The sequence below is a fragment of the Triticum urartu genome, chromosome 7 (assembly GCF_003073215.2).
Source record: "Triticum urartu cultivar G1812 chromosome 7, Tu2.1, whole genome shotgun sequence".
Classification (NCBI taxonomy): domain Eukaryota; kingdom Viridiplantae; phylum Streptophyta; class Magnoliopsida; order Poales; family Poaceae; genus Triticum; species Triticum urartu.
The window spans coordinates 560,239,544-560,249,128 of record NC_053028.1 but is presented as its reverse complement, the minus strand read 5'-3'; the positions used below and the strand labels follow the sequence as shown (position 1 = coordinate 560,249,128).

General features: G+C 48.8%; 3 protein-coding genes across 4 annotated transcripts; all 3 read right to left on the bottom strand.

Moving 5' to 3' along the window:
• Nucleotides 1-444: 444 nt before the first annotated feature.
• On the bottom strand, nt 445-1,964 carry LOC125518676 (GDSL esterase/lipase At5g03600-like). The gene is made up of 4 exons (XM_048683502.1): nt 1,658-1,964; nt 1,283-1,563; nt 918-1,194; nt 445-789 (listed from the first exon to the last, which is right to left on the bottom strand). Exons 1-4 carry the CDS (start codon nt 1,962-1,964, stop codon nt 551-553), a joined length of 1,104 nt encoding a protein of 367 aa, XP_048539459.1. The 3' UTR covers nt 445-550.
• Nucleotides 1,965-2,011: 47 nt separating this feature from the next.
• On the bottom strand, nt 2,012-5,603 carry LOC125518675 (myricetin 3-O-rhamnoside 1,2-glucosyltransferase UGT709G2-like). Of its 2 annotated transcripts, XM_048683501.1 has the most exons (3): nt 5,462-5,603; nt 5,089-5,261; nt 2,012-4,309 (listed from the first exon to the last, which is right to left on the bottom strand). In XM_048683501.1, the coding sequence occupies exons 2-3, from the start codon at nt 5,203-5,205 to the stop codon at nt 2,882-2,884; spliced, it is 1,545 nt and encodes a 514-aa protein (XP_048539458.1). In that variant the 5' UTR covers nt 5,206-5,261; nt 5,462-5,603; the 3' UTR covers nt 2,012-2,881. The 2 variants fall into 2 exon arrangements, with proteins under 2 accessions (XP_048539458.1, XP_048539457.1); XM_048683500.1 differs by having other exon boundaries at nt 5,089-5,587.
• A 216-nt stretch (nt 5,604-5,819) lies between these two features.
• LOC125518674 (nuclear intron maturase 4, mitochondrial) lies at nt 5,820-8,886 on the bottom strand. Its single transcript, XM_048683498.1, has 2 exons — nt 8,358-8,886; nt 5,820-8,267 (listed from the first exon to the last, which is right to left on the bottom strand). The coding sequence occupies exons 1-2, from the start codon at nt 8,425-8,427 to the stop codon at nt 5,908-5,910; spliced, it is 2,430 nt and encodes an 809-aa protein (XP_048539455.1). The 5' UTR covers nt 8,428-8,886; the 3' UTR covers nt 5,820-5,907.
• Nucleotides 8,887-9,585: the final 699 nt, after the last annotated feature.

Here is a 9,585-nt window from a genome sequence, read left to right as displayed (position 1 = left end):
GTGAACCGCGATGGATTGTTCGAAGAAAAAGCTATCAACCCATCAATCGGACTGTTGGATCTGGTTGCACGGGTATAGAGTTATGCCATGTTTTTATACCCACGACTAGTTGAGCGGGTTTGAGCACTGCACACGAACATAAAGAAGTGGATACCCACAAATACCCATATTCATAGGCAAATTTACCCTCCTTAGTCCCGAGTTCAAAGACAAGGCACCTGTCATCTATAGAAGGCGCCAACCCGGTAGACTACAAAGCCGACAACAAAATATTCAACCGGTATGGAATTGCCTTGAGCTTATATATTGGGCCGTATATAGGCAAGTACTCGATTTGTATAGCTAGAACACATATTTATTGTAGATGTGACATATGACAATAGTTACTTCTTATAAATATAGTCTTCACAAAAAAGATGCAAATACAGTATAATATTCATCATGGAATCGGGAAAATCCCAGTCTTTGAAATACATGAAACTATCAAATACAATCAGAAGGTTGTCAGCATAGATACAAAGATCTACACAAATACATAAAGCCTAGCTGCCTACGCTCGGTTTACAAACTCCCTCAAGGGTTTTTCCAACTGTTTCATGACAGCTTCCCATCCTGCGTGTGTTGGGTGCATGTCGTCCCAATAGAAGAATTTGCTCGACTTGTCGCACACTGTGTACAGAAGCTCCGCGGATGACTCGCCCTGCTGTCCGCAGTAACCATTCGAATTCAAACTCTCGCAGCACGGCAATAGTTTGCGCTTGAATTGTTTGGACATCTCTGAGCCTTTGCCTACATTAATGCACATGAAATTGAAAATGTTCAGATAAAGTATTTTAAGCACACAATCAAACCCCATCTAATTAGATTAAGATAATTCTAAAATAATGAGACCCTTGTGAATGCTTGTAGATACATACCTGCCGCATGATCCACAATATTGGCAAAGGCCGTGTACACGTCGACGATGTAGACATTCTTCTTTGATGCCATAACTTGTTTCAGATTATCGTTGTGGATTGATGCACCCAAGTTTTCAAAAATATCACACGTGGTGTAGTTGTTGGTTCGGGTGTGTGATGGCGTGCAACCGATAGGGTGCAAGTTATTGACAAGAACCTTTGTCACCCCAAGCTTCAACAATTGATCCACATTAGCTGCAATCTCTTTTGTCACCTTTCCAATATAAGCATTAATCTACATCGCATATATGAAAATTGTAAGTTAGTAAGATACATCAAATTAGTGTATGCATATATACATTGTGCGTTGATATGATACTCACATCGCTGGGGCTACTTATGCCAATGACGCCAGTGCCTGCATAGTCATTGCCAAAGAAGGCCACGAGCGCTACGGAGCGACTCAATTGATTCTCCGTGATGGTCCCGTCCTTGACCATCTTCCTAAAAGTGTCGACCTGCTTGGCGAGGGCGGGGACCTCGTGTGATGTACTGTCCAACACGCCTGCACCACCGGTAGCAAAGGTCATGCCGGATGGGTCGCAGGTTTTCTCTGCCGTGCGGGCATGCGCCGGAGGGGCTTCCTCCAATCCCAGCATTGTTGCTGCAAGTTATCAATAAAACAACGAGTATGGTTATAATTGTGATGCACCATAGATTACAGCATAACATGAGATTATAATATGAGTAGTACTTACCGATGAAATCCGACTGGATTTTATAGTTTGAGAAGCGGCCGGACGGAGTATTCGGCCGCGGAAACCCATCGGCATCAATGTAGTTGGAGCCGTAGGGGTAGGCCCATTGCCTCGACATCCTGGTGACTGGGTCGGTCAGAGGAAGGTTCCCGTTGTCGGCGAAGTCATCCCCGAAGATGAAGAAGGTAGCGCTCGACGCCTTCTTCTGATGGCCACCGGCCGGGGCTGGCCGGGCCTCCACGCCATTGGGATTCAGAACGAGCAGGAGGAGGAGGACGAGGCCGAGGGCGGCCGGAAGAAGCTTCATCGATCCCGGCTACTACTGCTGGCCAACTCTTTCGCCAACGAAAAACCAGGAACTAACGTAAAGCGCTTGTCTGCGATGCTGGTACACCATGGCCTGGCCCTCTCTTCAATTGATATATGCTCGTACACCAGGACCGGCAAAGCAAGTCGAAGTCGGGCTTGTGGCCACGACCGGAGTCGGACACGGGTGGACCGATACGAGTCATGGACGGGACGTAGTTCGCTGGCCAAGCCCAGCAGGCAGCAGCTGCTCCTCTCGCGCGAGGCCTGCGCATCCTCCTCCCCTCCTCCGCCCCGCTGCGCACCGCCGTCAGCTCGTCGGCCGCGCTGCCGGTTGTCCTCGCCCCTCCACCGGATCGATGCCATGGGGTTCTCTCCGGTTTTGCTGTTAACCTCCGCCCCAGTTGGAGCCGTCGGCGCGTTACCTTCTGCTCTGTCTCTGAGCCTGCCTTTGTAGCAGCTCAACGTTGGCGGTTGTCACCTTCTCAGTAACAGTTGCATAGGGGAGGGCTCTTCAAAACCGCAGTTTATACTATATGCTCTAAGCCTCTAACTATATATAGAACATAAGCACTTAACCAGTCGTACTTGAATAGAAAGATGCTCATGCATGCTCATAAGAAGCTGTGTTTCTCATGAGGATTTGCTGGTACTAATAAGCATAATTTTCCCCTTACAAAGTAGAACCAAGTGACTACCAAAGTAAAAATTAGTACATTTGAATTTAGATCACAAGAACATAATTGCGGGGAACTGCCTTGAAATGGTGTCAACTCAACAGACTGAGTTCCTCTTACAATTTCCTCATCTTCCATATATATGTTCGGGAAATGCTAGAATAAGTTCTGAGACTGAATAAGTATGAAACTGAACATGTAGTGCGTGAGAGGCTGTGCTAGTCTTCATTAGTTCTGGGCTTCAACAGGACCTGATGCTGAGCTCCCTGATGAAGCGGACGAGCCGCTCCAACTCGGACGACGACGACCCCACCTGCGCGACATCCAGCCTCAACTGCTGCGCCATAGCTTGGGCCACCCCCCTGATCTCGTCGGACACCATGGCCTCCCTCACCGTCCTCTCAACGACGCCTCTGTCGCAGACGTCCTTCGTGTCCAGCCCCGTCCTCCACACGGCGCCCACGAAGCGGCTGTTGATCTGCTGGTCGGAGAAGAAGGGCCAGCACACCATCGGCACGCCTTCCATGGCGCACTCCAGCGTCGAGTTCCATCCGGCGTGTGTCAGGAAGCAGCCCACCGCCCGGTGCCGCAGCACGTCCCGCTGAGGAGCCCACTCGACGACGTGTGCCTTGCCGCCCTCCACTACCCCGATGGCTTCTCGGAGGAGCGTGGAGCTGGTCATCTGGACCATGTCCGGCCGGAGCGCCCAGAGGAAGGCATATCCAGTAGCTACCAGGCCGGAGAGGAACTCAGTGAACTGCTCATGCGTGATCACCGCGCGGCTCCCCAGGCTCACGTACACGACGGACTGGTCCTCGTGGCTGTCCAGCCACGCCATGCACCCGTCGTCCTCCTGCCACAGGCTTGCGCTTGCGGTGAGCCTTGACCTGGCATGCAGTGGGCCTACAGCGAAGACGTCACTTGTGCGCGACGCAATGTGGGCGAGCGCTGGCTGCTCCATGGACGTGGTGGTGTTGAGTATGAGCGCACATGCCTTGCTGGAGCGAGCGGTGACCTCGGCAAGCTTGAGCATCCAGGGGTCTCCCTCGCCTTGTTCAGTGCAGTAGAGTCCACGAGGAAGATCTCGGCGCCGGAGGAAGCCCTCCATCCCCGGAACGCCGCACACCAGGTCGTCCGCAGGGAAGGGGGTCTCGCCGAGCTCAACGAGCTTGGGCATAGACAGGAGCGCCAGGTAGCTGCAGGCGCTGTGCGTGGCGAAGGCGAGCGCCGGGATGCCAAGCTCCTCGGCGACATCGATGGCGAACGGCATGGTGCCATCGGCAACAACGCATGTCACCGGCGCGTCGGCGGACAAGAGCAGGGCACGGTATGCGGCGCTGCTGGTCTTCCGCATGGACTCCAGAAGCTCCAAGAAGCTGCGAGGGTGGTCGTCGGGGAGTCCGTCAGGGATGGAAAGCAAGCGTAGGCGCGGTGGCAGAGGCGCCTGGGGAAGACGGCGGAGGTTGTGCTCGGTGTGGAGGAAGGTGACTTGGAGGCCGGCATCGACGAGGGCGGTGGCGAAATGGAGCATGGGGTTGATGTGTCCCTGCCTTGGCCAGGGGAACACGAGGACGTGCACCGCGGCATCCATCACTCCGGCAAACGGGAGGTCGCCCAACTTGCAAATTTGATGGCAGCTCAGGCCGGCGTTGCTCAGAGTTCCATAGGCCTGATGAAGGAGGAAGAAACCATTGGCGATAAGAACGCTCCAAATTAGAAGTGACCTCCAGTAGGTAGCATCTTTCCAGTTAGCTGTATTTGCCTTGGTACCACACAGACACACACGGTTGGTCCTACTTGCACTATTTGACGTACCGTGTGGTAGACACACTATTTGGACTATTTCCACCCACCGACCCGTGGGTGTACTGTACTGTGACTCTGTACGTGTGATCGAAATTATTTTGTCATCTTCTCCTTTATCATCGTTCTTCTAAACAGATCCAGGTGACATCTAATTTATGCGTGCCCACTCTTTGCTCTTCCAAACATGTTTTGCACTTAGCTATGTGGCCTTGGTGACATCCTGGGTCCTTATCCAGGTGGGATGGCATTGCTATGGCTACATAGAAATGATTTGGTGTTTAATAATGTGATCTGTTGCAATCCATCACGGTATGAAATAACTAAAACTAACCAGATTCAAATGCATTCCAGTGACATAAGTTGAGAGCACTAACCTTTAATAGATTATAAGACAGTAACAAAACAAATGGTAAAGAAGCAAGAGCGTGCATGTGATGTTAAGTTATGCTTGTTCTTAGAGCTGCTAATTGTTTAGCTTCTTTATTTCCAGGTGGAACAAATAAATGGACAATATGAGATTTCCTGGACTACTCCATGTTCATTAGCTGATATTGTTTGCAATCATTCCTTCAGTTCTTTGGAGATGAAACCAGATCATAATCAATATGAAACATATATATGAACATCAGTACCCCAACTAACCTGATAATCCTTGAGAGCGACTAAAACAATTGGCGGACCCTCATGGCGGTGAACCCTTGATGCCTTCTTTGCCAGCAGCATAGTTATTGATTGAACTTGGATGGTCATGTAATTCATGACCTTGGAACAGCAAACGTCCAGCCTCTTGGAATCAGAGTGCCGTGACCATGACCCTGAAGGAAAATTCAGCAAGTCCAAGTTTAAAATCGTCACTGAACATTCAGTACAGTTTAATCATGGGACCCTACAAGATGTAAATGATACAGAAAGCCCAGGAACACCCCAGGCACAAAGGAAACTTAGAGAGCAGCCTGATTGAAGAAACCATTGAGAAAGAATATGAGAAGTTTCATGTCATCAAAGTGACACATACAGAGCACCCAAAGCTTGGCCAGACTTGCACGATGGCACCAAAGTTTTCTAGCTCACCGATTCCTGAAGGGAAGCCTCGAGCAAGTAAGTGTTAATACTTAATAGCAGTAGAGAGTCATTGTGATTAGAAGAGGGCAGCTAATGAACTTAGTTTACGGAGATTCAGAATAGAGATGCATCAGGTTAAAGCAATGTTTCCCTCAAAATACAAATATACTTTCTGAATTTGTAGAGGCACTTTTGAAATTTTGGACAGAGTTTATAAATCTTCCAATACTCTTTGCACATGTGACATGTGTGCTTCTTGAAATAACGGTCAATTAATCTAAAACAGTAAATTTACTTTGCAAAAGAAATTATTTCAGAGAATCATGGGAGCAGCTAAAATTTGCAAACAATAAAAGGGAACAATATTCTCAAACTGAAAACCTCAGGGTCATCTTATAGTCATCTAATCAGCACACCAAAATCAACTGACTGAAGGGAGATTTGCCCTAGATATAGATCTTTAACATGTTGGGTACACAACCCAATTCGTCTGCCATTTAAACTCCCATGAATTGATGATGAGAAACCTGTCCTCCATCCTGGAAACCGCTGTTTCTCCTTCACATGAATAATGTACAAACTTGGTGATGAAGATTGGCAGCCCATGACAAAGCAGTTGAATTTCCGAGCAGGGACTCTAACTCTTGAGAGGGTGAGCACACATAAGCCACTACTAGAAATGCCATACGTCAGAGCTTCATCAGCGGAAACTGAGGAAGAACTAGGTTCTAGCTGTGCTATCATTGCCTCAAAGTCCTCGACCATTGGAATGCCATAATCATCAAGTTCAAACCGCTTTTCTGTCAATTTTTCGTACATTCGGTACTTTGCAGATAGTGTCCGAATGCAAGATTTCCTGACACATTCAACTAACATAAGTTGAAGCTCTTTAAAATTGTCAACCTCAGAGAACCATCTTACCCAACGATGAATTATTCCTGCAAACCAACTTATGATTAGCTCATCATCTTGCAAAACAAGGGCTGAAACATGTTTAGGGAAACCTTCAAGATTAGTTACACCATAGCGATTGAGGCACTTCTTGATATAACTAAGAGGCGCATAAATCTTAATGGCAGCATCATCAGGGCAGGTATACATTGATTCCTTATTCTTCAAGCTGGACAACAGTGCTTCTGTAGCAGCAGTTTCTGATGAGATATAATCATTAGCTTGCTTCTGAAAGTTGTTAAAAGCATCTCTGAGTTCCTGCGGAAGTGCTGGTTCAGCAATGTATTTTGACAGGAGCACCTCCTCATTAGCTTCATTTTTGGCATTGATGTCCTGCATCCATACCTTGAGTAAAGTTTTGAACCAATGATCTGTCTTCATGCCCTCTTTCCTAAATTGTGCAATGTGATCCAGCAACGGAGTACTGAGACCAAGTGACTTGATCTCAGACTCCTTTACCCTCCTCAAACCATATGCCAACCACTTCTTTCCTAACCTAAGATTCATAGCATCCCATATCTCTTGCTTCTGACAAGCAAATAAACGGACCTTCTCCTTCAGCTTGTGAACAGTTTTCAGCGCAGCACTTTCTTTTGTTGCGGCCTTAACTACGGTGCCAGCAAACTGCAACCCCCGAGAGTCCTTTTTTACTGGCACAAGACACAATCCATCATCAACTTTCAGGTAAAGCGATTTGCTTAAGTAATCAACAACTTCAGACTTTACAGTTTCTGCTATGTCTCTGGACCCCACAACTGCAACAAAAATCTCATCCATGTATCTGCAAGCATATAATCTCACGTTTGGCTGGCCCTCTGTTTGATCTTCATTATTTAGATCCCCATCCTTCATTTGACTTCTAAACCAGTGACGCAACTTGGAGCCCTGGTTGTCTGTAACATTTTTTGCCCCTGAATAAAGGCCTTCATGTTTCATGCAAATCCTAAATACTTCATGGTCAAAACTGTCAAGATAAATATTCATCAGGATTGGTGCAAGTACTCCTTCTTGAGGAACTCCATGGCCCTTGGGAAACCCTCCAAATACCAAATTGATCACCTCGGCATCAAACATATCTTGCATGAATGCCACTAACTGGTCATCAACAATCTTTTCCTGTATTTGTGAAATAAGCTTCAAGACCACATCACTATCCACCTCCTTGTACAAAGGGACAGTAAAGCACCAATCTGGAAACCCAATTTCAGTGGATATGAACCTCAGAGCTGAGTGATATCCTCGCCCACTCCGACAACCATGTGATATCTTGGAGAACTGAGGCCTGTAAACAACCTCAAGCACCACCCTAACTGCTTCCTGGATAACTTTCAAGTTGAGCCGTGGAAGAACAATGCGCTCTCCTCCTTGCCTCTTTGCAGCTACTGAGAAAGAATTCACAGCGATATCAAACTCTCCGCTTCTGAGCTGCTCAGCCAATGCGATGAAGCAAACATCGTCCCTTGGAGACGCCAGATCGACATTAGAATTCAGCCGGACAATGTCGTAAGCATCCTCCAACGTATCGGCACTAGCCACCACCTTACCCATGAGATCGTAAAACTTGCCGTTCAAATACTGCGCCTTGACCCTCTTTTTTATCCGGAGCTCGGCCAGCCTCTTCCGCTCCATCCGGGACAGGGGCTTCCGCTGCCTCTGAGCAGCAATGGTTGACTCCTCAGCGAGAGAGGCCAGGCTCTTCGCCAGAGACACCGGTGGTTCCTGCGATCCGGCAGCGCTCTCCGCTGCATCCTCGATTCCATCAAGCAAGAAATGCGCCTTGTAACGCCGGAAGCATGTGGTGTAGCGTCCTAGTTCAAAAAATGCAAAACGCAACATTAGCGGCACAATTTTTACTATGTCACAGGAGAGGACGTTAGGATGTCGGATAGGTCACGCACCTTGCTGTGGTGGCCGGTGACTGGAGATGCCCCGGAGGAGGCGGGCACGGCCAGATGCCAGGAAGGACATGGAATCAGCTTCCCTGGTCTAGCGGGGCATTTGGTCGAGCAGGTGGTGTGCACAGGAGGACCAGCAAATGGCGGAGGCGAAGTCCCCCGTCGGTGCTAGATGGGGCTGGATCACCGTGTCCAGCCAACGGACGCCTGGTTCCCTCTCTAGCACCGGCGGTAGATACTGTGGTGGCTGCGCAGCGCCACCCAGTCAGGTGTCTGGCGGGCAGAGAGCGGCGAGGTGGCGACTGGTCCAGGCATCCCGACGGCAGAGCATCCAGCGTCCGATGGGCAGGGGAAATGGGAAGGCTGTGTAGCGGCAAAGGCCAGCGGCGCAAGACGGCGGTCCGTGCGGCGCCGGCGGCGGAGCAGCCGAGCAAGCACCGCCAAAAGAGTCGCGGAGACGGTGGAAAAGCCGGCCGAGCGCCGTCAGTTACCAAAAGACTATCTGAAGTTTTGAACTACTAGTGGCGAACCGCTCCTTTCACCGCCTGGTTTAATCCCGATTTTTTATAAGGAAAAAACCCTTACATATTCAGAGAAGTATTGCAACAGATCAGCCCACCTATCAATCTTGCGTGTTCATGAAAAAAAAGCAACAGATCAGTCCACAATCAGAAATGCAAACTCGACAAACAGCAGAAAATGTTCTTCTTCGTCGGTTTCTCTGACCGAACATAGCGTCGTGGTCGAACTTTCAGGGAGAGGAAAAATTTTCACCACACACTACACATTTAGTCATGGACTCACCCACTTACGACGTCGGTCTCACTGCTCCCCCGGCGTAGACGGAGAAATGGATTGAAGGGTTGTTTGAATCGTGACTGTATCTTTTCCTTAAGGCACCTCCAACGCGGACGCTAAAAAAGATTGCTAGGATTAGTGCTAGGATTGATTTCCCTGTAGTTATTCCAGAATCCCGGTCGATTGAAGGAAAATATGTGGCATCGATGCCAGCCGAGGCACCAAGCGCTCCGTTCTTTTCTCCACACAAACTCAGTTGACGAGAGGGCAAGCACCTACGTACATTTAGATACATTAAAACTGAGCACCCTTCCAGCCCTCTCAGGCCATCAGCATTTTTATCAGTTGGATTATCTCTTTTAGACTTTTCTGGCCGTTCGATTCGCTCTTAATCGCGCCCAAATCACACGTACAGGCTTCCTGACGATCGCTA